General features: G+C 54.0%; 11 protein-coding genes across 11 annotated transcripts; 4 read left to right on the top strand and 7 right to left on the bottom strand.

Annotated features, from left to right (window-relative positions):
• Nucleotides 1-36: 36 nt before the first annotated feature.
• BO82DRAFT_358311 (pentatricopeptide repeat protein) lies at nt 37-4,435 on the bottom strand. Its single transcript, XM_025636252.1, has 2 exons — nt 4,304-4,435; nt 37-4,178 (listed from the first exon to the last, which is right to left on the bottom strand). The coding sequence occupies exon 2, from the start codon at nt 4,137-4,139 to the stop codon at nt 312-314; it is 3,828 nt and encodes a 1,275-aa protein (XP_025487548.1). The 5' UTR covers nt 4,140-4,178; nt 4,304-4,435; the 3' UTR covers nt 37-311.
• A 1,550-nt stretch (nt 4,436-5,985) lies between these two features.
• On the top strand, nt 5,986-8,201 carry erg8 (phosphomevalonate kinase). Its single transcript, XM_025630418.1, has 3 exons — nt 5,986-6,225; nt 6,328-6,729; nt 6,799-8,201. Exons 2-3 carry the CDS (start codon nt 6,404-6,406, stop codon nt 7,952-7,954), a joined length of 1,482 nt encoding a protein of 493 aa, XP_025487547.1. The 5' UTR covers nt 5,986-6,225; nt 6,328-6,403; the 3' UTR covers nt 7,955-8,201.
• A 246-nt stretch (nt 8,202-8,447) lies between these two features.
• On the bottom strand, nt 8,448-11,117 carry BO82DRAFT_345049 (uncharacterized protein; the record flags this gene model as incomplete). Its single annotated transcript, XM_025633684.1, has 3 exons — nt 10,321-11,117; nt 9,295-10,268; nt 8,448-9,246 (listed from the first exon to the last, which is right to left on the bottom strand). Exons 1-3 carry the CDS (start codon nt 11,011-11,013, stop codon nt 8,448-8,450), a joined length of 2,466 nt encoding a protein of 821 aa, XP_025487546.1. The 5' UTR covers nt 11,014-11,117.
• Nucleotides 11,118-11,303: 186 nt separating this feature from the next.
• BO82DRAFT_358307 (uncharacterized protein) lies at nt 11,304-11,848 on the top strand. Its single transcript, XM_025636251.1, has one exon. The coding sequence runs from the start codon at nt 11,396-11,398 to the stop codon at nt 11,747-11,749; it is 354 nt and encodes a 117-aa protein (XP_025487545.1). The 5' UTR covers nt 11,304-11,395; the 3' UTR covers nt 11,750-11,848.
• Nucleotides 11,849-12,354: 506 nt separating this feature from the next.
• On the bottom strand, nt 12,355-14,471 carry BO82DRAFT_180086 (putative MFS monosaccharide transporter). The gene is made up of 4 exons (XM_025630417.1): nt 14,265-14,471; nt 14,105-14,212; nt 13,505-14,045; nt 12,355-13,448 (listed from the first exon to the last, which is right to left on the bottom strand). The coding sequence occupies exons 1-4, from the start codon at nt 14,359-14,361 to the stop codon at nt 12,593-12,595; spliced, it is 1,602 nt and encodes a 533-aa protein (XP_025487544.1). The 5' UTR covers nt 14,362-14,471; the 3' UTR covers nt 12,355-12,592.
• A 667-nt stretch (nt 14,472-15,138) lies between these two features.
• BO82DRAFT_180084 (uncharacterized protein) lies at nt 15,139-17,103 on the bottom strand. The gene is made up of 4 exons (XM_025630416.1): nt 17,000-17,103; nt 16,572-16,932; nt 15,574-16,490; nt 15,139-15,507 (listed from the first exon to the last, which is right to left on the bottom strand). The coding sequence occupies exons 2-4, from the start codon at nt 16,807-16,809 to the stop codon at nt 15,370-15,372; spliced, it is 1,293 nt and encodes a 430-aa protein (XP_025487543.1). The 5' UTR covers nt 16,810-16,932; nt 17,000-17,103; the 3' UTR covers nt 15,139-15,369.
• A 669-nt stretch (nt 17,104-17,772) lies between these two features.
• BO82DRAFT_180249 (uncharacterized protein) lies at nt 17,773-18,531 on the bottom strand. The gene has a single exon (XM_025630419.1). It carries the CDS (start codon nt 18,364-18,366, stop codon nt 17,926-17,928), a length of 441 nt encoding a protein of 146 aa, XP_025487542.1. The 5' UTR covers nt 18,367-18,531; the 3' UTR covers nt 17,773-17,925.
• A 532-nt stretch (nt 18,532-19,063) lies between these two features.
• BO82DRAFT_180027 (uncharacterized protein) lies at nt 19,064-20,238 on the top strand. Its single transcript, XM_025630415.1, has 3 exons — nt 19,064-19,744; nt 19,802-19,885; nt 19,937-20,238. Exons 1-3 carry the CDS (start codon nt 19,234-19,236, stop codon nt 20,092-20,094), a joined length of 753 nt encoding a protein of 250 aa, XP_025487541.1. The 5' UTR covers nt 19,064-19,233; the 3' UTR covers nt 20,095-20,238.
• A 595-nt stretch (nt 20,239-20,833) lies between these two features.
• Nucleotides 20,834-22,039, bottom strand: BO82DRAFT_358302 (proteasome maturation protein). The gene is made up of 3 exons (XM_025636250.1): nt 21,866-22,039; nt 21,254-21,689; nt 20,834-21,123 (listed from the first exon to the last, which is right to left on the bottom strand). Exons 1-3 carry the CDS (start codon nt 21,866-21,868, stop codon nt 21,059-21,061), a joined length of 504 nt encoding a protein of 167 aa, XP_025487540.1. The 5' UTR covers nt 21,869-22,039; the 3' UTR covers nt 20,834-21,058.
• A 256-nt stretch (nt 22,040-22,295) lies between these two features.
• Nucleotides 22,296-23,348, top strand: BO82DRAFT_319783 (mitochondrial 37S ribosomal protein uS12m; the record flags this gene model as incomplete). Its single annotated transcript, XM_025632691.1, has 3 exons — nt 22,296-22,752; nt 22,904-23,004; nt 23,061-23,348. 3 exons carry the CDS (start codon nt 22,296-22,298, stop codon nt 23,124-23,126), a joined length of 624 nt encoding a protein of 207 aa, XP_025487539.1. The 3' UTR covers nt 23,127-23,348.
• A 135-nt stretch (nt 23,349-23,483) lies between these two features.
• Nucleotides 23,484-25,599, bottom strand: BO82DRAFT_358301 (glycosyltransferase family 15 protein). Its single transcript, XM_025636249.1, has 4 exons — nt 25,061-25,599; nt 24,225-25,004; nt 23,879-24,167; nt 23,484-23,823 (listed from the first exon to the last, which is right to left on the bottom strand). The coding sequence occupies exons 1-4, from the start codon at nt 25,100-25,102 to the stop codon at nt 23,759-23,761; spliced, it is 1,176 nt and encodes a 391-aa protein (XP_025487538.1). The 5' UTR covers nt 25,103-25,599; the 3' UTR covers nt 23,484-23,758.
• Between the last annotated feature and the right edge of the window lie 719 nt (nt 25,600-26,318).

The following is a 26,318-nucleotide window of genomic DNA, read 5'->3' as shown; positions in this document are numbered from 1 at the left end:
GACCATAGACACTAGAAGAGGTGGGAGTATTCTATCAAAGAAGAAAAAAAAAAAAGAAAAAGAAAACAAAATGGTATATACATCGCCCAATCCCGTTCCGGTAAACGCCAATGCCATACGCTCGCTATATGCAAATCCAATCCCATCCCATCCCCAGTCATCAAGCTGCCCCCTTTGTATATGTTCAATCCGGGACCATCGGCTGGAGTCAGCCCAAAGACAGGGATCCAGCCCTGGAGATAGTATTAAACGACCAACGGAGAAGAGTTGATCGGAAACGAGATAGAAGGCAACTTTTCATGTCATCGGCTCTAGAGAGCGGCGCCGGCAGGGACGGCAGTGGCACCGCCAGTCCCAACCAAATCGGCGATTTTGCTGGCCACAGCAGGCGGGTAGCCGCGAGAGAGCATCTCCTGCACAATGCGGGCGGCGCCTTCGCGGTCATCCGATGCCAAAAACGCACGCGTCATGGCCTCATAGGTACTGGGCTCGCGCTTCTCAATGCCAATGCTGTCGTAGATAGTCTTGGCCTTGTCCACGCTACCTTCCGCAGCCCATCCGTGGATGAGAGTGTTGGCAATGTAGGCGGTCATCTCAACCCGACGAGCAGCCATGTCCTTCACAATCTCCTCGGACCGGGCAACCTGGTGGTTGGCTACCATGGCCTCAAGGAGGGCTTGGTACAGACAAGGCTGGACGCGCACCTTGCGGTTCGACACAACGGAACGGAAGACTTCCATGGCAGCCTCCATATCGTGCATCACACAGCCCTTGGCGTGGATGAGGGAAGCATAGTGCACAGCCTCGGGTTGCTGACCGGCAGCATGGATGGTCTCAAGCACCTTCTCTGCCGCAGGCATGTCAATAGGCTCTAAAGAGGCGTGGGCGTCGATGAGCAGCTTGTAGGTGTGCATTGTGGGCTGGATCTTGCGAGTGACCATGCGCTCGAAGTAGGCCAAGACCTTGCTGCGATCGCGCTTGGTGTTGAGGAAGTACTGAATCATAGAATTGTAAGGGGCAGGGCGAGGCTTGTAGTTAGGCATCGACTCCATCTCTTCAAACATCTCCTCGGCAAAACGTTCATCACTGACACGGCAGAGAGCGTTCACGATGGTTCCGTAAGTGACGCTGGTCGGGCGGACTCCATTGGCGCGCATCTCGGCGAAGTACAGCAGGCAGTCATCAATCCGACGAGCCTTGCCGAGCTTTCCGATGAGAGCGTTGTACAGAAAAGATGTGGGCTCAACTCCCTCCGCAACGGCACGATGGAAGATCTTCAGAGCCTCGGTCGCTTCGTCGAAAGTCTTAGTCGATTCCTTCAGGGTCGTGATGTAGAGACCGAACGTGTTGGCCGAAGGTGCAGAGCCAAGCTCCAGCAGCTCTTGGTGGAACTTGGAAGCCTGGCTGCGGTCGCCCAGGCTCAGGCACGAGGCCACCATCGCGTCCAAGATCGAAACCCAACCGTACTTGACGGCATTGTACTGGGGAAGCAGAGGCACATCACGGCGAGCCATGCTCAAAACCTCATGGACCAGATCAACGCGGTTGATCTTCGTCGCAGAGTTAATCAGCTTGGCGTACGTGATGTAACGAGGGTGACGCCCGCTGCGGCGCATGGTACGGAGACGGGACAGCGCCTCGTTCAGGTGAGACTCCAGCTGGCCAGTGGTGCTTTCCAGTTCATCAGCAATGATCGAGGATCCGCGGAAATCGGTGGCGTATGCATAGGGGTCGAATGAGTCCTCGCTGGACACAGGAGTCATGGAGGATAAATCGGATCCGGGAGAGTGACGACCGCTGACGAAGGACGAAGGGCTAGAGGTCATGGCAAGATGATCGTGCCATCTCTTAACCATGTCCGGACGGCTGTTGAACAGCTTACCCACGGCTTGGTCGACCATCTGGGTGGTGGTACCATCCATCGGCAGGCCAGTGGCCAGGGCGAGGTCGAGCATGTGGGCGAAGCGAATGGGATGAGCGACGTCGAACATAGCGCTGTTGCTGAGGAGCATACCAGCCTGCACCTGGAGAGCCAGCATAAGGTCGCGGGCATTCAACTGAGAGATACCGATCGGACCCAAGCTTGCCACTACATGCTCAGCGACCGGGGAAATGAGGCCGCCATTCTCGACCATTGACCACATGAGAGACATGGCAGCTTGAGAGGAGAGAACAGCCGCAGTTTGAACAAGAACGCGACCGACAAGGTGAAGACTTTCGTTGATCTGTTCGCGAATATGATTGAGGGTCAGTTCAGTCGAGGTACTGCGAATCCGAGCAAACATATTGCGAGCTTCGACCAAAGCCTCCTCGATCTGACCACTCTTCACGAGGGCGACTGCATACATAGCGGTCGGCTGGACCAAGTCCGGGGTTGCCTGACCGGCAGTGTTCAGGGCGTGCCACAGGGTCCGGGCGGCCGACACATTGCCTTGACGTACATGGAGGGCCAGCATCGAGACAGCGGGCCTCTGGCGGACACTCATGTCGGTGGGGAGAGCATCGTATGCTTCGGAAGCTGTCTGCAGATTACCCGCATCGGCCGCGGCGATGCAGATCTGGGACATGGCATGATCCAGCGCGCTATCGTGCAATCGGGTCTTGGCTTGCTCCAATGCCCGACCGTGCTCCCCCGATTTGAGGGCATGACGCACCAATCCGTCCTCAACAATTACCGATTCGACAGCGTCCTGGCGGGCCTCACGGTTTTCTGTCACATTGTTGAACGATTCTTGGATCCGCTCCAGGAACCGAAGAGCTTGCTCTTCCTTTCCGCAGGACAGGTACGCACGGACCAGGGCGGCGTAGACCTGCCCATCCAAGCGCTGAACAATACTAAAGGTGCCGTTGTCGTCCGAAACAGCCAGAGCCTTGTACTCGTTATAGCACTCGACAGCGCTCTGCAGGTCTCCCGTCGAAGCAAAAGCATCAATCATGGCCGGGAAAATCGAGGCATGTGGGGTGACCTTGTGCGTTTCCATGTGTGCGTACACGCGTACCATGTCTTCAACCAGACATTCCTTGGCGCACGCCGTGATCAGGTAGCGGTAGGTGTCGAGAGCGAAAACGAACTCCGGGTGACGGGTAGTGGCAGTGCGGAAGAGCTTCATGGCAATGGCAAGAGAGTGGTCCTCGGCCAGAAGAGCCTGCTCCAACTCACTGGAGTGGAGCATGAACTTGCCAGGCTCCTCCATACCACCGTACCGGGCACGGTCCTGCTCCAAGAGTTCCTTGGACTTGATGGCATCATGGGCGCGTACGACGAAAAGTTGTACCAGAGTCTGGTAGGTCTGCTCATCGGGAATTACCCTACGACGAAGCATGTCCGAGTAGATGTCCAGAGCCTTCTGGATCGCCTGTGCAGTGTCCCCGTGGAGCTGGATCGCCGACTCCAACAGGGCATTGTAGGCCCCGACGGTCGGCGTCAGTCCATCCCGAAGGATAGCGGCGAAGGCACCCGGAATATCTGTATATTTCTTGCCAATGGCTAGTTCGATGATGTGTTCGGAGGCAATGCGAGACTGCTCGACGTTCGCATCCTCCACAGCAGCAACATCGGCGGGTAAATCGGGAAACGCTTCAGTGTCGGAATTGTCCTTGGTCTCGGAAGCCTCCTCGGCCTGAGCTTGTTCTTCTTGGATCTGGATCTCGCGGGCAACAGCTTCTTCGACCTGAGCACTGACGTCGTCATTGGCGGAGGCTTTGGTGATGTGAGGGGAATCGTGGAATTGGGAATCGGAGGATGGAAGGCTGGCTTCGTTGTTCGTCTTTCCTTCTTCTTCGTTCAACGTAGGCTTCCAACCGATTCTCCTCCGCATCTGCAGCTGCTTCCAGTCACTGTCATCTCCGGTTTGCTGAGCATGTTGCCATGCAGCGTAGTAGGCCGCTAAGCCCAGATCCCCAGAGCCGGACGTTCCCTGGCTGGCCTTGGCGCCTGCACCGGAGCTAGAGGGCTGGAAAACATTCTGCAATTGAGTTGTCCTCGTGAATTTGGCGGCGGGCTGACTGGAAAGGGTGTTTAGGGTAGTCGACGACGCGTACGAGGACTGCGAGGCCGCGACTACCGACTGAGCATAGCCATGCGTGAAGGCTTTGGTGAAACTCTGGCGCGCGAGGTGGGTGAACGGCTTGAAGACCATTTATCTTGCGGGAGACCTCTTCAGAAGGAAGAGGCAATGCTGGAATTGAAGTCAGCAGTGTTCTGTGTTGATTGTTTTTTTCCCCCCCAAAACTTTTTCTTTATCGTGATTGATGCACAACGATTCGCCTCCCACTCTCCGCCTCCCAATCGGGTAGGTCGTACCTTGCAATCAAAATAATAATAACTATGCAGGTTCATTTGACGACTGCTGGTCGCCAAAAGAACGCGCGGGAAAAGAAAGAAGGGGATGATCGCGTAAGGGAAGAATGAACAGTGGCTTGAAGCCTCAGTGTGGATGAAGAGCAAACAGAAAAGTACGAGGCCACACTGGGAGAGGGAATTGATCGGTATTTCAGAGCCCGGAGAGGGAAACTGATCGGTATCGCCGGGGTTACTCAATCTGGCTTAGCGCAGATCTGGCACTGCCACTTGGCCTGTTTTGGCATAGGTACTTTTGTCACTGCCGTGCTGACCAATGCAATGCAAGCTTTGATTGGTTTTCTTCCATAGAATTTCGATAGGTCTGAGAATGAGTTCCAAGGGAGGATTTCAGCGATAAACGGAGCCCTGGGATTTCTTGTTCCATTCATGGGTGGATTGGTCTAGTCTACAGAACGCGTTTGATATATGCATGTACGGTCTCTGCACTTCGTACTGCGGGATTTAAGTAGCGCAGGCGTCAACCTGCAGCGCGCAGTTGCTGATCTGATAGAACAGGACAGCTGGTTTGAGCAACGAACTAATGGTTGTGCGCGAATTAAAAAAAATTCTTGTGTAGCAAAACATAGCAAAGGAACATCCCCACTGTACTATGTACGTCAGGTTTCGAGAATGGTCGTTGCCTGAGGCGATATAGGGGAGCATAGGGAAGGATTCCGCGTGTCAGGTGGCCTCATTGACTTTCTCAGTTCTCGCTGCGGCCCCGGATTGCAACTCTGACCCAATCGGGTGGATCAGAAGCAGAGCTGGACCCCTGGCCGTGAATCCGTGACTCACGATTCTTCCGGCTCTTTTTCTTCGCAGGGGCCGCAATGTTCCCCCCCCGGAGTTTGCAGGCTGGCCTCCGAATGGTTGTAGTTGTACTGTACGTACGGGGGCGCGGATTCCCGGCTGGCCGAAGCACCGAACATCGCTGGAATCCGCTTGACCACGGATACAGAAGGCTTTCGATCGTTATATCCGTTCCAAATCTCCGTCTGTCCGTTCCGTGGACTACTGGCCGTCTCGGTGACGGTTGACACTCTGCCCGATACGTAAATGCTCTTTGAGTTTATTTTTTTTTTCTTTTTCTTTCGAGAACACCCCTGGGTCGTGGGTGTCCTTGGAACCTCGAAGTCAATGTAAAGAGGATGGATGGAAGCCCACGGACACAGTAAGATTCACATGGTGAGGCTGCTGCCGTTATTGCTGCGCCTGCCACGTAACTAGTTGTACGGAGTCTTCCCAGCTGAGATAGTGGTTCGTGGTTGCTCATCAGCCAAGTAGCTTCGATGCTCTGCTCTGCTTGTACCATGTGGCGTAGAAGCATGCATGTTGATTGATTTGATATACATGACTCCGTACCTGTACCTGGTGAGCCTGCGTAGAGCGTGGAAGGATGAGATGAATTGAAGGGGAGATGACAGGACGCCGCAAACTGACACCAGAAATGGCAGGCATCAACACCAGCCACAGAGCCAGCCACAATCTACCACGGGTTTCCCAGCTGGAAGATCCGCCCAGCAACAGTTGATCCCAGATTCAACAATGGAGAGACAAGGATCATGACGTTGAGAATCATGATGTGATGATCCTTGAAGTCTTACTGACATGGAGTAAATACCTCTCACTCTCATTCCAGCTCCAAGCATTGTCACTCACACCCGGGCGAACTTGCAGATAGCAACATGGCTGCACATTGAACGCCTCATCAATCTAGTTGACTGACTACCGGGGCGGGGCTTGTCAACCAAGATCGTCTCTCCCTTAAACGGGTCCAGTGCAAAGAAGCTGATTGCTTTGCTTTTTCACCACTCTATCTTCACCATTAGTCGATCCCTCCTCTCTTATCAGTGATAAGTCAGTTTGCAAATGGTATGTAAAAAGTTCGATCTACCCCACTCACTATTCGTATAGCTTCAGTCCGTCTCCCCCATTACTGCCTAGGGCGAACTGGTTCCATTGTTGACACTGCTCCCTTTCCATAGTATTCTTGAACCTGCCCCACGATCTATGACCTACCTTCCCACGATTTAGCACACCTACACGACCACAAGCGTCTTCATGTCTTACATCCCTCCGACCGTCACGGCGGTGTCCGCCCCGGGCAAAGTGCTCCTGACCGGCGGCTACCTCGTCCTCGACCGCAACTACACAGGCACCGTCTTCGCCCTCGACGCTCGCATCCATGTCATTGTCCAGCAGCTGAAAAAATATCACCGGAAGAGCTCATCCTCGGGATCAGGACAAGCGGAGAGCACACCAGATAGCAAGGAGAGCGAAGACATTGTCGTGGTTCGGTCCCCACAATTCGTCGACGCAGTCTGGGAATATGGTGCACAACGGTGCGAGAATGGCGGTGGGATCAAAGTGATACAGAAGGGCCAGGGGTAAAACTCTCTCCCATGGGAACCCTCACACTCAGGAGCCTCAAGCTAATCCCTGCCTCCATGAACAAGACGGCCCAACCCCTTCGTCGAGACCTCCCTCAACTACGCCCTGACCTACATCAGCTATGTCGCCGGATCGAAAGACTTCGGCTCCCTCTCCATCACCATCCTCGCCGACAACGACTACTACTCGGAGACGGCCTTCTCCAAGATCTCCGGGCTCCAGTCCCCCGGCCGCTTCGTCAACTTCGGCGTCCCCCTCCACGAGGCACACAAGACGGGACTGGGATCCTCCGCCGCGCTGGTCACCGCGCTGGTCTCCGCCCTCGTCATCCACCGCACGCTGCAGCCCGACGACCTGGGCCCCGCGCGCGACAAGCTCCACAACCTGGCCCAGGCGGCCCACTGCGCCGCCCAGGGCAAGGTCGGCTCGGGCTTCGACGTCGCCGCCGCCATCTACGGCTCCTGCCTGTACCGCCGCTTCTCGCCGTCGATCCTCGAATCCGTCGGCGACGCCGCCACCCCTGGCTTCGAGGAGCGCCTCTTCGCCATCGTCGAGGACGTCGACCCGGCCCACCGCTGGGACACGGAGTGCCTGGACTTCGGCATGAAGCTGCCGCACGGCATGCAGATGGTCCTCTGCGACGTCGAATGCGGCTCGAATTCCCCCTCCATGGTCAAGAAGGTGCTGGAGTGGCGCAAGCAGAACCCCCAGGAGGCCGACCTGCTCTGGACCGCCCTGCAAACCAACAACGAGCACCTCTGCCACGAGCTCAAGACCCTCTCCCAGAACGCCGCCGCCGCCGCCGCCGCTGCCGCCAGCGGCAACCAGGACAACAGCGGTAGCAGTGGCTACACGCTGGCCGATTTCGGCGAGGTGCGCAACCTCATCCAGCGCTCCCGCGGCCACATCCGCAGCATGACGGCCAAGTCGGGCGTGCCGATCGAGCCCAAGGTCCAGACCGAGCTGCTCGACGCCATCTCCGACCTCGACGGCGTCGTCGGGGGTGTCGTCCCCGGCGCCGGGGGGTATGATGCCCTGGCCGTGCTGATCCAGGATTCGCCCGAGGTCATCAAGCGGCTGGAGGATTCCTTCGCCTCGTGGGAGAGTAAGGTGGAAGATGACTTTGGCGGGAAGATCGGTACCGTCCGGCTTCTTGGCGTACGGCATGGGTCGGCCGGAGTGCAGAATGAGGGCTTGGACCAGTATTCTGGGTGGGTTTGAGGATGGTCATCACGGGGAGCGAGTGACACATCGCCACCGGCCTCGTAGAGCGTCCAGATAAAAGGACGAAGCACGGAGCACGAAGAAACACCATCGTACCATGACCGGCGCGCATGGTCCACCACATGGATATCAGACATTACCTAATTCTCAAAGCGCCAACTGGGCGTTGCAGTTATTTTACATGAATCTTAATCTCAATCTCCACGAAGATTGAGGGTTGTGTAGGATCCTCTCTTCTCTTGCTTTCAGAACGCGACAGCTCGTTCCCGCCCCAGCCTGAGGAGCAACACCCCTTCCATTTGGGGGCCTTGCCACCCGCTCCCATGCAAATCAACGTATAGTACCAGCCCATACGCCGGCACACTTTCCCCTTCCTCCCCTAACCCTACATCGAATGTTCGAGTATCCGAACCGCCCCCTAGAACCCAAGATCCCCCAGCTCTCCCAACCCAGACGCATAGAACAAACTCGTGATATCAAGATCAAGGTCCTACCCAGCCCCACAATTAGCTCTAGCTTCACAAACCCAGCCTCGCCCTCCACCCCCTCCCTTCTCTCTCACCAAGCAAGCAAGAACCAAACAACTTACAGCATTGAACTCCAACCCCGCCAACCCCGACGGACTGCCCGAGCTCGACCCCACCGTCGCCCCCGTCATCATACCCGCAACATCCCCGTCACCGTGCAACGTCGCCGCAAAGCTCTGCAGCGCCGCATAGCACTCCTTCAAGCTGAGGACCAGCGACGCGCCGACGGCGTCCTCGACGGACTCGCCCGTCTCCATGGCGCGGATCTGCGCCAACATCGCCGAGAGGACGATGCATCGTTTGAGGCTCGGGGTGCCGAGGCGGATGATCTGGAAGATCTGGTCGCGGATGTGCTCGAGGATTTTGATCAGGGGGGCCCGGGTCGTGCGGGCGAGCTCGGCTAAGGGGTTTGTTGCCATTGCTGTTGCTGTGGAGGCGGGCGGTAGCGGAGGGGATTCGTCGAGTTGGGTGATCACTTCTAGTCCGAGGATGGAGAAGAGTTCCAGACTTAAGGGGCCGCGGAACGAGCCGCGGCCGGCGATGAGGAGACGGGAGAAGGCGTCGAGGTCGGTGGTGGTGGGGAGAGTGAGGGTGCTGGCGTAGGATGCAATGATCATGGCGGATTCGAGGCAAACTTTGCGGGAGAAATGATACTGGGGGTTGGTGGGTGCTTCGCGCATGAATGGGAGGTGGAGGAGGAGGATGTATCGGCGGAGGATCATGTCGAGGAATTTGTGGTGGAAGGGCGCTGGGTGGAGGTCGCTGTTTGTGTGCTGGGATTGGTGTTGATGCTGAGGGGTGGTGGGAGACGGGGTATGGGAGGAGAAGAAAATGGTTAGGGTTTGGCAGACATCGCGGAGCTTGGTACCCAGTTGAATGGCTTTAGTGTAAGTGAGTTTCGAACGGTCATGGATGAGGTTAACGGCTTCAGCGCGGAGGGAGAAGGATTCATGAAGAAGCAATTGGATGGAGGAGTCTGTTAGTTCGGACATGGGTCGGGCGGTGGTCGCTTGTTTCATATCAGGGTCAAGGTCTTTATCGTTAAGGTTGCAAGGGGGTCTGCTGTCAGATGAAGCGGGAATGATCAGTGGTACAGCAGTGTCCAGGGAGCATTGAATTGTGAGCTCTAGGACGGTTGTCCATAGACGTGCACGCATTTGGGCCATATAGGGCGACAGGCTGGGGAATCTGGCAGAGTCCAGATGCAGGCCCATGGCCGTGGCCGCCTGCAGAAGAGACCCTGGTGACAGCCAGATAGACGGCCCCAGGTCTCCCATCTGACGGGCGAGAAGAAGCAGACAAACGGCCTGAATACCCTCTAGACTCGAGGTCAATCGTTCCGTTGGTCCAGTGAGCCACCACTGAGCTGCGTATATCCAGGACTGGACCAACTGCGAGTCATGTTCAGTGCCTGCTTTACTTCGCCGTGGATGGAAGGTAGTGCCTATAGCGAGTACCAAGGTCAATTTGACAAGGAAAGGCGTAACCTTGGCGGGAGGTCCCTCCCAAAATCGTTGATACTCCGTTTGAAAACTTGGCAAATGGAGGATTCGATACACAGGCTCGAAAGTGTCCATGTAACAACGCACCATTTCGTCGCACACATCTCGTGTGGGTATGGAAGTGCGCAGGTCGGACACAGGGTCATTCGATTTCAGAGACTGTTTCTTTTTGACTGACTTGCGAAGGTCCCGGCACTCCTTGATGAGCGTCGCCAGTTCAGCTTTACGCTCCGGATATGCCGACTGCGGGTCCTTGCCTGCGAGGGAACCGAGCATCTGAAGCTGCCAGCTGATGAGTTACTTCTCTCTTCACGGGGTCCGGTTTATCCCCTACCTTTTCTAATGTATAGACATGATGAGTCGGACCAAACAGCTTCATCTTTCTCACTTTCGCATCCAGCCGCAGAGGTGTCGAAGGCATAATTGGCGCCTGCTCCTGCCTTCCATGTCCTTCTCTATCTGGCTCCATTCCCGGGGTTGGATGCGTGGATTGCGACGACAGCCATTCCTCCAATGCCTGCACCTTGCAGCACAGATCTCGCAGGGTTCGCTCCAGAGATTGATCCGACCCAGTAGCTGAGTCCGCCAGCTGCGCCTCTAGGCGTTGCAGCCGGTCCTGCAGCTGACGAACTGAACCATGTTGCGAAGAAGCCGCCGGTTCCTGGGTACTAACCATTCCATGTACTGTATCCCTCAGTTCCGGGTGATACACTGATGACATAGTCGCATTAGCTGCCAGAGTTGGGGGCTGCGTCTCGAGAACGGGATGATTCGCTGGACTCATAGTCGAAGTACTCTGTTGCGTCGCATGCAGGGGCGCCTGCTCAATCGCGACTGGACTCAGAGAACGGTGATTCTCCCGATATGAACAGTCCACTGAGGATCGCGAGCGCCTACAGGGACCACAAGGGACATTGCGATCGCATCGGACTTTGCGCTGGCGACACTGCTCGCATGACTTGGCCGGCCGACGGCGTTTGCGAGGTTCGGAATCGGCCGTGCTGGCTTCGGGCGCTGGCCGATTCATGTTGGTGGGGGTCTAAGGATCTGGAGCTCCTGCCATGGTCTGACGAAGTATGGATCTGCCGCTTTTCTGGGAAGAGCAAAATGATTGAATCACATGGAATGGGCGATGTCGGGATGTCCGGGGGGTTCGTAGTTCCTTAGTCTAGATCGCCGTTCGGGTTCGGTCCCGCTCACTGGCAGCACGTGTCGTGTCCGTGTCCGTATCCCGGTCTCGGCCTACGCGGTCGAATTCGGCCAGTGCTTCATAGCACTTCTCCTGTGTTGAGATAGTCATTGTAAAATGCTTGCCATCTAGAGGGCCGAGTTACACCAAGTGCTTTTCCCAGGATAATCTTCTCCTCCGAGTTCATCAGATCAATGCTTGTCTGGTCAACTAAACCGCGATGACTCTACTTCTTCCTTACCTTCAATCTGAGCTGGCATATGCACATATGCAGCCTGTATGCACCGTACCGAGGCTGGTTCTCTCACTCCTTCCAGGAAAACAACAACAGCAGCAGCAGCAGCAACAGCACCGAACCAAGAGCCAAGACCCCATCCAAGAAGGCTTAATGCGACGACCGGACCCAAGAAACCACTATCGCTCACAAAAGTTTGAACTCAACCCTTTTTTTAGGCAAGCCTACCACAGCATTCCACACGAATCTTTCCATTCCAAAGCACACCAACTCCCGAGTCTAAGTGCGCTGGACCGTCCGAAATCAAGATGCATCCGTCCGAAAGAGTGGCAGAACTGACGTAGGTGGGCTGCTGCTATTTGCATGGTAGATTACATGGGTGATCATACTCCGTGTAGAGTTGTAATGAAAGGATTACTCCCAAATACAACTGCAGGCTTCTTTCTCTATGCGTATGATGTTTATAAGTACAAGTCGGACTTGATTCGGTCCTGGACATTTAAACTTTCCGCGGGAGCATGCTGGCATGCTTGGAACCAGAGATAAGCTTGGAAGTGGTGAAGCATAAACCAACCGGTCGGGTGCCGCATGCAGTGCACTGGGATCTTGCGAGATCTTGGTGTACGGTGTGTGGACTCGGTACTCTTTCCAACTCGGGTTTTCAAGGAGTGGGTGTCATTACTCATTTTGAAGGGGAGAGGAATCATGAACGAATCTGAGCAGAGAAAGTCTCAATGAAAATGAAATCTAGTGGCTGCTCTATCGAAGCAAAACAAAACACAAATGTTATATACATGACCACATCCATAACCTGTATGTATCCCTGGACAAGACAGGCGAGTCGATGACTGCTGCTTGAAATCCACATCCCACCTCGTAGCAGTGAAATCTTGTCCAGAAAAGAGATTTTTTTGCTTTCGCTTTCGCTTTAGCTTTTTCCTAGCTCCCATGCATCGACGAAGGATGCGCCCAATACATCACGCACGCACGCACGCACGCACGCATGTATCCTGCACCAGGCAAGGACACGTAGGCAAGGTTGGCCAGCAACTGGGCTCGGCAGCAATTCGACCAAAAATAGAGAACAAGAGAAAACAATCAACAAAAGAGGTATATAAATCATGTTGCGAGGCATATCATCATAAATGAAAAAAAAACTCCCATGCGCTGCCTTTTTTACCCTTACAGCTGCGTGGGCTGGAACTGGGAAAACTCTTCGGACTGGGGAGGGTTCTTCTCGGCGATACGCTCCTCAGCCTTCTCCTCGTCACCACCGAGGATGCCATATTCGGCCGCCTTGGCTTCGATTTCATCATCGGTGAGCTTGGGCAGCTCCTTGGCCGCGCGGACATAGCTCATCTTCTCGACATAGCCCTTGGCGAAGATCAAATCGATCTCTTCCAGACTGCGGTTGGCGGTTTCGGGATAGAAGAACCAAATGACCGGGATGAAGAGCGCATTCCATGCGGCGAAGAAGAGATACGTGCCCCAACCGATACTGCTGACCATCACAGGTGTAATCATAACCACGGTGAAGTTGAAAAGCCAGTTGCTGCAGGTCGACACGGCATTGGCTTTGGACCGGGTCTTGAGAGGGGAGATTTCGGCAGGGTAGAGCCACGGGAGAGGCAACCAGGTGGCACCGAAGAAGCACATGTATAGGAAGAACCCGAAGATAGCTCCCTTAGCACTCTCAGCATCGCCCGGGATCAAGCAGGCAAAGACGATAATCATCGCAGCACATTGACCGTAGCTGCCGGCAAGGAACAGCTTGCGACGACCGATCTTTTCAATGAAGAACCACGAGAATGTGGCGAAGATGGCGTAACAGATCATGTTGATACCGCCAATCAGAAGCGCGAAATTGTGCGACTGGTGGATAGAATCCTCAAGAAGCACGGGCAAGTAGTAGATGACCGCGTTGCAGCCAGAAATCTGCTGAAAGAACTGAGATGACGAACCGACCAACATGCGGCGGAAATGCTGAGAGGGACCCCCGGTAAGCAAGTCGCTGAACTTGGCGTGGGAGTTTCCGGAACTGGGGTTTAAGGTCAGTTGACAAGGAATCTGCATACCGACATCGAGGTAACTTACGCTCGAACAGAGTCCAGGGTGAGATTCTTCTCCAGCTGGATGTGGGGGTGGTCGATTTCCTCGCCTGCGAGGGCAGCAAGGACTCGAGTACCTTCCTCAACCTTGCCGTGGGCGATCAAGTAACGAGGGGATTCGGGGAGTTTCCACATGCCGAAAATGATGATGAGTCCGAAGAAGACTTGGAAGGCAATGGGAAAGCGCCAGACCAGGTCTTGGGGACCGTAGTGGGCTCCATAGTCGATCCAGTAGGCGATCATGGTTCCAATGGCAATAATGCCTCCTTCAATGCAGATAAGAAGACCACGGTTGCTAGTCTTGGAGCACTCGGCTTGATACGTTGGGATAGTCGACGTGTTCATACCGTTGCCGATACCAGTGACCACACGGCCGAAGATGAACTGCAGCAGTGGGATCGAATTGGGCATGGCAGTGACTTGAATGATTACACCGATGATCATCACGGTCGCACCCCACATGACCATGAGGCGACGCCCCAACTTTTCACCACAAATCAAGGCGAAGATGGCACCAAAAAGACAGCCTGTGTCCTGCGGGTTAGCTCACTAGTCGCTGACCTGGCTTCCAGCTCAAGTCACTCACCGACTTCATAGACTGCAGTCACGGTTGCTTGCATGACCGAGTCACCCTTGGTCGCAGTGAACATGTCGTTGAACGCCGGATCAGAAATGATACCTGACATGACACCCTCTGTGTAGATTGTAAGCTTCGAGGTTCACCAAAGGCCTTGGCGATTACATACGGTCATAACCAAAAAGCAAGAAGCCCATAGTCGCGATTGTCGATATCGCGAGGCCGAGTCGCCGGCCCGAAAAGCCGGCATATGTAGGAGGCGCCATGATGAGAATGAATGTTACGATGCCAGAATGATAGAAGCGTATATGAGGAACCCAGGGGAGAGATGGGTTATAGAGATGGTTGGAAGAGGAGGGAGAGGGGGGGAAAGCCGAGTAAAAAGATGAAGAGAGAATAGAAGGAGAGACAGAGAAAGATTAAAGATTAGAAAGAATATGCCAGCAGTGCGAGAGGACTACGTGAACTTAAGAATCTGCGTACTGCATGCGGCAACGAGCGGTGGAGCGCTCGCTACCTTTCACGCTTGATCCAAAGAAGGTTACCCATGGGGAAAAGATTGGAGCCTTGGAGGTGGCCCTCCACCCCCACGTCCTATACCATGACCCTTACCGTCCCATGGGCATTCCTTTTCGAATTGTTTTTCCGATTGTTCAACCCCAGCTGACATCACCGGGGGCCTCGCTACGACGGGCAGGCAGTGGGACAACACTGAGAACAGCAAGAGGGCGCCGCTTACCGAAGCAGCGTAGGGTCCGTTCGGCAACGGAGTTCGGGATGAAGTATGCGGTGGTTTCGGACGGAGGAGGGTAGAGGAGGGATGGGTTATGATGTGAGAATGATGCATTCCAGGTGGAAAGATCGTCAACGGACAGCAAATGATGTAACTTCACAGCGGCCGATAAGCGGGACGACCCACTGGATATTATCCGGAAATGTAAGGTACCCACTCTTTTGGTGGCGGCAGGGCCTGTAAAAGTGCAGATGCTGCAAGCCTGCAAGAATCTTGCTGGATCTTCTTGAAGATTTTTCGGCTTCTCATCCAGAGAAAGCCAAGTTTGAGGGACCCTGTCACGATCTAAAGATGGTTGAGTATCCACTTCTCCTTTACGGGCTCCACTTCCCATACGCCCACGGGCCTTCATGCCCAGGTGCTGTGATGCAGGCCACGGCCACGAGTAAGCTTCAACACGACTGGAGACTTCTTGCAGCAGTCCAACCAGGAGTCATTCCGAAACTTTCCCGATCGAACTATTGGCTGCAACCCAACCGTCTTAGGAGTATGCCGGCAGCGCAGCATTGGCTTGCTGGGCGTAACAAGAGCGCAGTGCCAATGGGACGTGGGCAACTTTCTGCACAATGCGCTCATTGTTCGGGTTCAGTTTGTCGGGCTTGGCCATCAGGAAGGCAAACTATGAGAAGTGCCACCGGTTAGTCTGGGTGAAAATTCGTAGCCAACAAAAACCGCATCATCTTACCTCAAGCCAGTGGATGATTCGAACGTTTTTGTACCGAGTGTCAAAATGCATGCCTTGTGGCCTTGCTGGATCGGAATGGAGATGACAAACGGGAATTGGAAGTTGGAGACTGAGTTCGGTGTGTTCCGTGTCGCCATCATGCAGCGATCGGCTTCGTGCCTCGGCATCCCCGACCGTCTTGGCGGTGATATAATCTTCCTTCTCAATGTATGCCGGGTGCTCGTCCGTGTCGGCTCGTCTTAGCGCTGTCGTTGACACCGGTCCTGCCATGTTTTCGTAAACTAGACTTCGTTTGAAAGGGCCACTGCAGCAAGTTAGACCATCCCGCTGGTGGTACTGCACATCTTCCGAGACAAATATTCGCAGTCCACGGAACTTGGCGTGGCCCAGTTCTGTGTATGACACGGTGACAGGTATGAGATCCCCAAGAGGTACTCCTCGCTTCGAGACTAGAATCTCAGAGTGTAAGAGATGTTTCCAAGCGCGAGCGGTATAGATCGGTTCGGCATCATCCACAAAATCTTCTGCGGGACAATGAACGACGGTAATGGGTTTGCTGCAGGAGAAGGGGCGATTTAAGAGGCCCGTTCGTTCGATAGAGGCTCGGATCCGGTACCGGACCTCGCTCTGCCGGACTTGAATAGATTCAGGCAGATGGGAGCGCAGGACCATCTCGAATTTGTATGTGTGGGTCCCGGGTGTCAGTCGCTGATGTTTAGACCCTGTGTCCTGCTCTTCACGCCCGCTCGATCCCACTCTAGCCGAGATCGCATTCCATAATGTGGTCCCTTTGTGCGCCTGTCGGTATGACGATGTCTTCTGGATTGAGTCAAGGTAGCACGGAAGTACCGGGTCTGTCGCCTGGGGACCAAGCAGTATCAATGTGTTGTCGATTACCGTACGGCGTTCGCGGATGCCTGTCAAAGCAAGTTTGGTTTAGACAAATACTCAACTCTGAGAGATGTTTCTAGTTTCTAGAAACCAGGTATAGTTCTCACCGTGCGGCCACACGATATGGCTTGTACCGCGCAGGTTGACGGTCAGTCGTTTCACTGTCACAGCTTCATTCACCGTCACTCGGCATTCACCACGGAGAACTGCTGGTTTGTCTGATATGGTCGGGGCGAATAAGGCTGGCTCGGTGATGTTTAATTTCAGGCTCAAGCCACTGGCATCGCCTTGTATGGGGACTTCCTGAGTCGACTTGCGTGGTGTCGAAAATGGCGATCGAAGCATTTCCTTAGGAAAAGTAACCACTCGCAGGCAATTTGATTGCGATAGATGGTGTTGGTTGGCCAAGCAAGCAGTGTGCTAATTAATTGCGTTCCGTTATATGGCATTGTAGTGTGGCCATATGACCTCAACTTATATCAGCATGAAGATCAGTCCATTACATCAGAAAGGTCTGAGCAAGGGCGACACATACGGATATCAGGTTCTAGACTATTGCATGACAGGTCGAGAGCATTTGCTGTCTGCTTGATCATTGCAGCCGACTCCCGCCTGCATCGCCTCCGAAGGATCAACTATAACTTAATTCAGAGTACTCGCGGCTCGGATGCTCCAGATACGAAGTTCAGTCTTTGAGCCCTACAGCTAAACACCTCGTGTTTGTCGAGTCGGAAGGCTGGCCTCCAGCTCTGATGATCCTTGTGGACAACGATCGTCTTTGACGAAGATCCAGGCAAGAATGATGTCACATAGATTTGACCGGGGGAGCCCGTCACTGGATGGTTCATACAAGACCGAACAGCACCCATGGATTGCCTGACATATTCACAGAATTCAGGTGGGGTGTTGAGGTGTAGAACTCATGGATCTAGATTAAACCTCTCGTGTTCGTGTGAGAAGCCAAACCGTCCACGTGCGCAGTCACTTCGTGATGGTACGGGTCAGGAGATGGCGATAAGAGCGGTTCTCGCCTACGGCCATCGGTCTAGAGCGGAGAAAATAGGCGTGGCAAATATGGAAAGAGGGGACAGTACTTTTGGACGAAGATCATCAACTCAGCAAGCGAATAGAGCCCTGGAGGAACGAAAGAATTAGCGTCTATACTAGACACTAGTGTCACTGTCAACTTTCCTCAGGGAGGCAAAAAAAAAAAGAACATCGGTCTTGTTCTGCCTTGGTAAGTCAATTATCAGCAGTGGTAAAACCAAGGCTGCTTCCCGTATGTTCAGCGACAGTCGGAGAAGTATGATAAGGAGGTCAAACGAAATTGCATAGCAGTACATCGTGCCATTGCCATGGCGTGACTTCGGGAGTTTTGGCAGTCCAGATTAAAATCAAATCCGTTCTGCCGTTTCAGCTGTGATCTGAATTATCATGTGACTGATTCATTCCTCATGGCAATCAGGGTCCAGTCGAGGCCCGAAAGCAATGCTCTACGTACTCCAGACAATACTTGAAATTTAGGTGAGGTCGTCGTCGTAGGATATATATAGTAACGACAGGGCTAAGCAATGCCTCGCAGCGGGTCTTCCGACGTCGATTTCCCAGTCTGGTTCCTGGTATCAAGATCTGCACCACGTCCACGGTCTGTACCTGGGCGTCGCAGTGATCAAGGGACGTCTTTTGTATGCTTTCGGTTGTGCATTCAGTTGGTGATAATCGATTGACACTATGAGGGAGGCCCAGCGCGAGTTTGAGTCCGATACGAGCGTGACAGGTGTCAGTGTCGCTACTTGAGTAGATGCAGAATCTCTGACAGCACGTCAGCCACTTCAATCTTTTCGAACTGCGTACAGGCCGACTCAAATGGATCATGCCTGAGAAGAACAAGCAGAGAAGCATTGATTAAAGCCATCTGTGAATCTGGGCCACCGAAACATGCTGAAGTGACTAATTCGTAGGTGGACTAGACTAAACTCCGTATGAGGCCGGGCGCGCCCAACCGGATCGCCGCCCGCCTGGAACATCGACTCTAGGCTTTCTCCCCCCCCCTTTCCTTAATTTCTCTCTTCTTCCTGGCAGTCACGGGGGCGGTCTCTCCCTCTCCCTCCCTCCTCTCCCTCCCTCTCCTCACCGTCACTGACGAACCACTATCACCACCATCATCCACCCACCATCCGCTATCAATCTGTCTTGTGATTCTTTACTTCCACTCTATCTATTCGCAATCTTCTATAACTTTTAGTATATATTTTTAACCTACCGTCTTGTTTGAGTCCCTCAGGAGGCGTGCTTTAGAGTTTTGTCTGCCTCCTTTTGCCCGCTCTGTCATCGCCTCCCTTCGTCTACGCCAACTGCCCGCCTCCTCCTCAAACCCACCCCCCCCCGTCCCCTTTTCGCCTCCCTCGGGTCGCATGGCCCCCTTCATCTCTTTCAACCGGTCGATGTTCTAGTCACTTGTTCGCGCCGTCCTTGGATTTCTCCGCTTCTTATCTAGTCTAGCCCCCTTGGGCCCCCTCCCTTTCTTGTCGCTGTTCGGGTTGCGCGCTGTTGGGTTCGTCGTTGTCTTCCCTCTCCTTGAAACCTCCATAGGGTCTCCCGCCTTTCCCCTCCAATAACGACGTCCGTCGCACGCCCCGGATCTACCGGAGAAATAATCATCACCATCTTCGCTTCTGGTCTTTTTCCGCGCGCAATCTATCAAACCGACACGTCGCTTTGCTTTCATTAGCGTTATCTCGCATTTCAAGTTATACAATCGCTGTCATCATGTCCGACAGCACGGGCAACAAGGGCGACCCGGCGGTCACTACGTCGGTTCCTCCCATCGAACCCCTACAACCACTTGCTGTCCCCAGTTTGTCGTCAGAATCCACAGAGGCCTTGAATACTGCCCCACGCCTGGACAGTACGAGCGACGAGACTCAGGAACCGAGTCTGACAGATGGCAAATCAGCAAATGTCGCCGAAGCCCCCACAGCAACACAGGTCTCGCAGCAGAACTCCAGCGATGCCCCGTCTGCCAGCGCATCGGCTGGCCATGACGGCGAGCTGAAAGCTCCAGTAGCCGCTGGCGAGGCTTCACCTCAGAACGTAAAAGAAGAGGACGACTCGGGACCACATCTAGTCATCACTCTGTTGTTGATCACTGGCTCACGGCACCCATTCAAGATCGACGCCAAATACCTCAAGAAGCAGCAGGTCAATGTTGAAAACCTGGATCCTTTCGCCATGAGTGTATATACATTGAAGGAACTGATCTGGAGGGAGTGGCGACAAGGTATGGTAACCGCTCCTGCGCTTTAGAGTTGATGGCTGACAGTCTGGTCTCGCATAGAGTGGGAGTCACGGCCGTCTTCGCCTAGTTCGATTCGATTGATTTCGTTTGGAAAGCTCCTGGACGACAAGTCCCCGTTATCAGGTATAGTAGTCCCTACGAGGCTCAATCGTGTCTCCATACTGACTATCATAGACTGCCGATTCAACCGAGATGCTCCCAACGTGGTGCACATGACCGTCAAGCCACAAGAGATTGTGGACGAAGATGATGCCAAGGGAGCCAAGGCCCAATACACCCGTGAACGTGAATCCAGCGAGCGTAGCCCTGGATGTCGCTGCATCATTCAATGAACACGGGATTTCGATTTGGTGCCTCAATAGTCCCCATGTCGGGAAGACGACTACCATAAAGGGGATGATTTCCCTTGGGTTCTCTGACGTCCTCTCATTCTGTCATCTGCAAAGCCACGTATCTTATCCCTGCCCGTTGATCCTATTGCCTATGGCTATAAGCCTTTTCTGGGATTTTCCAAGGATAGTCCACCTGCTCCGGCATGCAAGGCGGCGCACCAGGTTGAACGCCTGCTTGTGCGCCGAAGGCGGCGTCCGGCTGGTTTAGCGTTCTGGGTCCAGCAGCAATGATTGCTCATGTCCTGAAAGTCATCTGTTCCGGTGTTATCGGTCGCTCACCAGCTTCTATTCCTATCGAGTCGCTTGATGCCACTCATACTTGTTATCTGCTTCACATATACCCCGATATTCCGTCCTCACCCCCCTTCACAATTGGCAGGCCGTTTGTTAGCATTTATTCTTGGTTGATGCAGCGTTCCACCTCCTGCTTATGTCCTTATCATTTGCCTCTGAACCAAGATCAGACCGCCCGTGGACTCGAGCGGGTGGTCGTTGCGGACCAGGACTTCGTGGCGGGGTTCCGTTCAGCGTACCGCTGTGGTACACGGCGCCGGTTTGTCTTGAAGCGTGTTCAGATGTCCACTATAGTGTCTTGCCGGGCGACCGCCCGGGAATCACATGATGTACAAACTACCACCACTGCACATATATAATGAACCATACTGTTGTTTCCCAAATTTAGCCTGATCATTGCCGCAGACCTATGGGTATATGGGTTGTTGCTAGTCTATTTTCTACTGTCTGAGAGGCTGCTGCCACCAACGCTGACTGCTCCACCGCCTCATTTAGAATCTGAAACACAATCCCATTCAGTAGAACCGTAAAAAAGAACATAGAAGCCTAAAAAAGAAATAACATAGCACGAATACCCTCAACCGGAATCCCGCTCACCCAGATCTATGCTCTAATCCATACGCAATCTCTTCTCCATCTCATCATGGAAAGTCGGGGGTTCACGGAACTCATCGCCTATAGGTTAAGAAAGTTAGCCACAACCACACCATTCCCAAGCCCCCGAGGAACTGCCCCTGCCCTTCCCTTCCCCCACCGCCCCACCACGACAGCAAAGAAATCAGAAAAGAAACCAAACAAGACCTACCCTTAAAGATATCCTCCCACCCAACCTCGGTATCCCGTCCGCCAAGCACCAAGATATCCTCGTGCACGTTCTGCGTACCACCCATGACGGCGGGGCGGAACGACCCATCCCGCACGATCTTCAGCTCCATGCCGCGGCGGATGGGCTCGGCGATGCCATACGCCCGCCGCAGCGACTCCATCTTCAGCGCCTCCTGAGTCGCCCGCCACGCCAGCAGGCGCGCCTCGAGCGGGTGGGCCGAGCTAGGCGTGGCCGTCTGCGCCGACGGCGGGCCCCGGGCCGCCGGCAGCGTCAGGTTATTCCGGAGCGTGTCAGGAAGCCCCGGGGCTGAGGGGGCGCCGTTCGAGGGGTGAGGGAGGGTGAGCGCTGCGGGCGTGCGGGTCGTCGTGTTGCTGGTTGAGGTTGGGTGGGCGGCCGGCGGGGCTATGCGGAGGGACTTCAAGGTGTTAATTAAGGAAGGAGGGGATGGGGTTGGAAGGGACAGGGGGAAGGGGGCTTGAGTTTGTGGGTTGAGGTGGTTGGGATAGGTGAGGATGAGATGAGGTTTGATGGCGGATAACGAGGGCAGTGATGGAGGTGAGGTCGGTCCCTTGGGGTTTGACGTGGACGTACCATTGTGGCGGTGGTGTGGTTGTGTTCTGTTCGGAGATGATCAATGATCGAGTAGCTGGTACAAGTCGTCAAGCGAAAGAAGAGGAGGAGATGGATGGGATAGAAAGGCGAGTAGATGGATGAGTTCAAGTCGGAGTGATTAGAAGGTCAGTAAGGTCAAGTACGGTAGGTAGCTCTGACATCGATAGTAGCAGCGAGCCAGCGTAGGCTCCCTCCCGACTGGCGCGTCCGCCCTGGCTGGGCAGGCAGTAAGCTCCTCCGGCCGGCCACACCGTCCCTACCCGCAGAAAACTTTCCCGTTGCGTGCCTTCTCCATCCCGACCCCAAGTCACGTGGCCCCATATTTCCCATCGAAGGAAATTCAATCCTCCAGCCTCAGGGTACAGGTCCCAGTGGGAACACCAACATCCACACCACCTCCACACGCAAAATGCCCGCCCTTATCTCCTCCCTCGCCCTGCGCACCCTCCGGACGCTCGTCCAGCGTCCCGCCACCACCACCACCACCCCCCTCCGTGCCTTCAACACAGCTGCTACTGCTGTTCCCCGATTCACCCCCATCCTCCGCACACCCACCGCTCTCGCAGCCCTCACGACCAGAACCTCCACCACCTCGACCTCGCAGATCGCCCTCCTCGCCGCGCGCCGCTCTTTTTCCACCTCTCCGCTCCGCCAAGCGACCTACAACCAAGTCCGCCGCGGGTGCCGCGTGGCGCAGAAGGCCCGGCGCTCGCGGTCGCCCGCCGTGACCGGCCGCGCGCAGATGAAGGGCGTCTGCCTGAAGACCGGTATCACGAAGCCCAAGAAGCCCAACTCCGGGGAGCGGAAGACGGCCCGTGTGCGGTTGAGCAGCGGGAAGGTGGTGACGGCATATATTCCCGGTGAAGGTGGGTTTTTAATCTCTCCTTTGTTTTGGATTTCCGGGGGCTTGAGATACCCTCTTGGTTCAATATGCTCCGGGAGACGAGCGGATTTGTATGGGTTATAAGGAGGGAGGGATTGTTGCAAGAGCATGACTGACACTTCTCCACGAAATAGGTCACAATATCCAGCAGCACAGTGTCGTCATGGTCAGAGGTGGCAGAGCCCCCGATTGTCCGGGTGTGAAGTACCACCTGGTTCGTGGTGCTATGGATCTGGTATGTGTCTTCTGATTTGATAGGAGTTGAAGGTTGTTCACTAATTGTGTCCGCAGGGTGGTGTCCCCAACCGCTTGACGGCCAGATCTAAGTATGGTACGAAGAAGCCCAAGACGGACTAAATGTCCGCAAAGACTGGGAGGCGCGTATATCGGGGAATTATGCCTGAGTCCAGCCGGATGATATGCGGATTACCTGACGGAGGGGCTCTATCCTATGTATTATTTTGGTTTCTTTTCTTTTCATCTTCATCTTCAAAGGCATTTGGTTCATCGTTAAAACAGCTATGTACATTTATGAGACAGTCTCTGGAAAAGATAACACTTTCCATCTTATCAGATATCCACTTGAAAATCGTGATGCTCGCCGCAAAATGACACGGGACGAAAAAAAAAAAAAAGAAGGAAAAATAACCACCGCCTCCATGATAATACATGTGAGACAGATAACACCGAGGCTCGAACTCTCCAAGACACGGCGGGGGGGAATATGAAAGTAGGTTAGAGGGGTGAAAGTTGCGAAATAATCATGTTTGGGCCAGTCGGAAGCGCCCCGATACTGCGCCGTAGAACGCGATGGGAACCGTAATTTGTTAGGCCTTCCTCCATGTCTGGTTGGAGTCCCAGCCAGCGTGTACGTGGTCAACCAGATGACCTGCTCTGTGGACCACTAGTACCCGGGCTTTTCTGTTCAGTAAGACTAAAATACCGCAGATGAAGATTGCCGAAAACAGAATTAATTCAATCGTACGGAGTCAGGTTTGAGCCTCGTAGCCCTTGGGCTTGTCCAGGTTGTTGATCTGGAAGTACCGAGATGTGCCTACAAGCAATGGTAAGTAACCCGACACCGACCCGGTGAGGTCAATCAAACTTACAAGAGTAGCCCTTCCAATCAAAGTTCTCGCTAGGGTTGCAGGAGCATCTCAGGTCCAGTCTCTTCTTCTCCTCGGTTGGACAGTGGGTGAATGGCACGTGATAGTAGCCAATCTCATCGAAGAAATGAATCTGGTCCTTGTCGAGAAGCAGACCGGCCGCGATGGAGTGGACCGGGGCATCACCCCACCGCTCGTAGAAGAACCCACCGGCATGGTCCAGGGTCTCAAAGTAATCAATGTACGCCTTCGATCTCAGCCATTCCAGGCTTCCGACTTCGAAGTTCGACCACTATGGACCGAGTTAGCCACGCCCTGGATGGATAGTAATTCCGATAGATATACATACAAAGTGGCATTTGTTGTAGGTCTTGCCGCCATCGTCACTCAAGAAACCCATGGAGTTGTCGCTCGCGATGTGTTCCGGGTGTTCGCCGACGAATTTCTGTGTGGTATCCCAGAGGGTCGGGATCGTGTCATAGTACTCGTAGAGACTGAGCGTGAAACTGTACTTCTTGTTGTTCTCCTTCATGAAACGGAACGGATCCAGCGGGACGTCACAGTAGAGCTCGATGCTGGGCTCCACACGCCAGTAGTATTCGAAGTTCAGCATCAGCGGGTGGCGGAAGAAGAAGCCCGATTCGTAACGGCACATGTGGCGGTAGCTTTCCGAGTCGCCGTAGATGATCTTCTTCTCGCCCATTTCCTGTCGCACCTTCTTCGCCTTCTCCTGGTCGATCCATTCGGGGTACGACCAATGCTCCTTGGGAATCACGCCATAATGGGTTTCTCCAGAGACGAGCGCCGAGGTGATCTTGATGAACTCATCGTCAAAGGGCTTGTCGTTCAGGAACACCCAATCGTAGTGATAGTTGCGGTTGAACCGGTCCTCCACCGTGCGGATCGACTTGACCATCTCCCAAAGGTCGCTGTTCCGGGCCAATGTCACGAAGGTTGCGTTCATGCGGTCGGCCGCGGGGATGACCTTGTTGGATGAGTATGCGGCGGCGGCATCGCTCTGGGAGTACGACGAGGACGAGGATGAGGAGGATCCATAGTTGAGTTTCGAGCCGATCTGCTCCGGGATCGGGATTGCACTTCTCGATATCAGGAAGAAAAGTGCCAGTCCCTAGGCGCATCGGGTCAGCCATGAAGGGAGATCGAGAGAAACTAAGAAGAACTGACTGTGACAGCAAACAGGAGATATCGAACTGGCCCTAAAGCCATGATCACCGATGTTTCTGTGCTTTCAACCTCAAGTCTGTTGATGTGGCTAAACTGGCGCAGAGCGGAGTGGAGTGGTAAATATGGAGGCCTGTCGCAAGGGGCCGCTTGGCCTGGAGAATTGAGGAATAAAGAGGAAAAAGCGAGCGACAGTATACAGTGAAGAGGGTGAAAAAAAGAACCGGAGACTTGGGAGCCCACGGTGATTTTTCAAGTATGAAGTGGACGAAGTGGAAGGAAGAGATGATCGGCGACAAGCACGGAGATGAACAGGGTGCGGTGGTGTAATTATTATGGGGCAACGGTCTCGATCTCTCACCAATGTTTGTATGAGTCTTTCCCGAACCGCGGGTTTGTTGCGACCGGATTGATCATAAACAAGGGGGAGGGGAAACAGAAGGAGGAGGGGCTGATAAGAAACAGAAAGGATCAAAGAAATAAAGGGAGCGAACGAAATTATAGTAATCTTAATTCAGGAGAGGAGAGGAGACTGTTTCTCGTCTACGGAGAGTAAAAGCGGACGAACAAGGTCAGCCCTGCGGCGGAGCATGAACTGAATCACTAACAATGAATGGATGAATGAATGGGAACTTCTCATGGTCAATGGGAGGCGACGTAACCTCACCGATGGTTATTGGCCAGGCCACGTACGTCGTTCGGGGGTTGGCCACCCACTCCGCAAGCCTGTTTCTGTTCTTTTTTGGACTATTATTACATAGTATTTCATCTTTGGTTAGTGAGTGAGTTATACAGAGTAGGTAAAGTAGAGTTGAACTTGGGGATTGTGCTCGAGTCTATCTTATTGACTGCCGCCGCAAGATCAAAGATACCAGTACTCATATTTCTCGATCTATCTATCCACTTATGTATAGAAACCAGAAACTAGAAACGTCCTTGTAACTTTTAGGAGATTGCCCCCAAAGCTTCGTATAAAGCCGTAGGGTTCGTGGTAGAAGTAGCTGTGGCTGTGTTGACAGACGTTACCACTCATTAGTTCACTGCCGCAAATTAGTGTCTCAGCCAGATTTCCTGGTTCTAGTACTCCGTATGCAGTATTCATCTCGTGTTGTTCTTGCTGGGCGGTGGCGTGGCTGAAAAGCACCTTTTATTTCTGCAGAACTTGACCGCCTCACTAACCCCTGCCTCAGGCTAACATAGCTAAGCCTAAACCCACCTAGGCGGGTGATATCAGGCCGGCTCTGAACCTCATCCCGCACCA

This window comes from Aspergillus uvarum (genome assembly GCF_003184745.1).
Source record: "Aspergillus uvarum CBS 121591 unplaced genomic scaffold BO82scaffold_69, whole genome shotgun sequence".
NCBI lineage: Eukaryota > Fungi > Ascomycota > Eurotiomycetes > Eurotiales > Aspergillaceae > Aspergillus > Aspergillus uvarum.
The sequence above is the reverse complement of the archived record's forward strand: the minus strand, read 5'-3'. Positions and strand labels throughout refer to the sequence as shown.

Excerpts from the sequence above, each read along its gene's own strand:
- BO82DRAFT_358307 (XM_025636251.1), top strand. The coding sequence starts at position 11,396 with ATGACTCTACTTCTTCCTTACCTTCAATCTGAGCTGGCATATGCACAT.
- BO82DRAFT_358301 (XM_025636249.1), bottom strand. The coding sequence starts at position 25,102 with ATGGCTTTAGGGCCAGTTCGATATCTCCTGTTTGCTGTCACA. Across the intron at positions 25,005-25,060 it reads ATCTCCTGTTTGCTGTCACA|GGACTGGCACTTTTCTTCCT; the intron begins GTCAGTTCTTCT and ends CGATGCGCCTAG. Across the intron at positions 24,168-24,224 it reads CCTACAACAAATGCCACTTT|TGGTCGAACTTCGAAGTCGG; the intron begins GTATGTATATCT and ends CTCGGTCCATAG.
- BO82DRAFT_358311 (XM_025636252.1), bottom strand. The coding sequence starts at position 4,139 with ATGGTCTTCAAGCCGTTCACCCACCTCGCGCGCCAGAGTTTCACCAAA.
- erg8 (XM_025630418.1), top strand. The coding sequence starts at position 6,404 with ATGTCTTACATCCCTCCGACCGTCACGGCGGTGTCCGCCCCGGGCAAA. Across the intron at positions 6,730-6,798 it reads GTGATACAGAAGGGCCAGGG|ACGGCCCAACCCCTTCGTCG; the intron begins GTAAAACTCTCT and ends TCCATGAACAAG.
- BO82DRAFT_180086 (XM_025630417.1), bottom strand. The coding sequence starts at position 14,361 with ATGGCGCCTCCTACATATGCCGGCTTTTCGGGCCGGCGACTCGGCCTC. Across the intron at positions 14,213-14,264 it reads CTTGCTTTTTGGTTATGACC|AGGGTGTCATGTCAGGTATC; the intron begins GTATGTAATCGC and ends CAATCTACACAG. Across the intron at positions 13,449-13,504 it reads ACCCTGGACTCTGTTCGAGC|TTCCGGAAACTCCCACGCCA; the intron begins GTAAGTTACCTC and ends CTTAAACCCCAG.
- BO82DRAFT_180249 (XM_025630419.1), bottom strand. The coding sequence starts at position 18,366 with ATGCTTCTCTGCTTGTTCTTCTCAGGCATGATCCATTTGAGTCGGCCT.
- BO82DRAFT_180027 (XM_025630415.1), top strand. The coding sequence starts at position 19,234 with ATGTCCGACAGCACGGGCAACAAGGGCGACCCGGCGGTCACTACGTCG. Across the intron at positions 19,745-19,801 it reads CTGGAGGGAGTGGCGACAAG|AGTGGGAGTCACGGCCGTCT; the intron begins GTATGGTAACCG and ends GGTCTCGCATAG. Across the intron at positions 19,886-19,936 it reads CGACAAGTCCCCGTTATCAG|ACTGCCGATTCAACCGAGAT; the intron begins GTATAGTAGTCC and ends TGACTATCATAG.
- BO82DRAFT_180084 (XM_025630416.1), bottom strand. The coding sequence starts at position 16,809 with ATGCTTCGATCGCCATTTTCGACACCACGCAAGTCGACTCAGGAAGTC. Across the intron at positions 16,491-16,571 it reads CCATATCGTGTGGCCGCACG|GCATCCGCGAACGCCGTACG; the intron begins GTGAGAACTATA and ends TTGCTTTGACAG. Across the intron at positions 15,508-15,573 it reads GAATCATCCACTGGCTTGAG|TTTGCCTTCCTGATGGCCAA; the intron begins GTAAGATGATGC and ends CACTTCTCATAG.
- BO82DRAFT_358302 (XM_025636250.1), bottom strand. Across the intron at positions 21,124-21,253 it reads GTGGGAGGATATCTTTAAGG|GCGATGAGTTCCGTGAACCC; the intron begins GTAGGTCTTGTT and ends CTTAACCTATAG.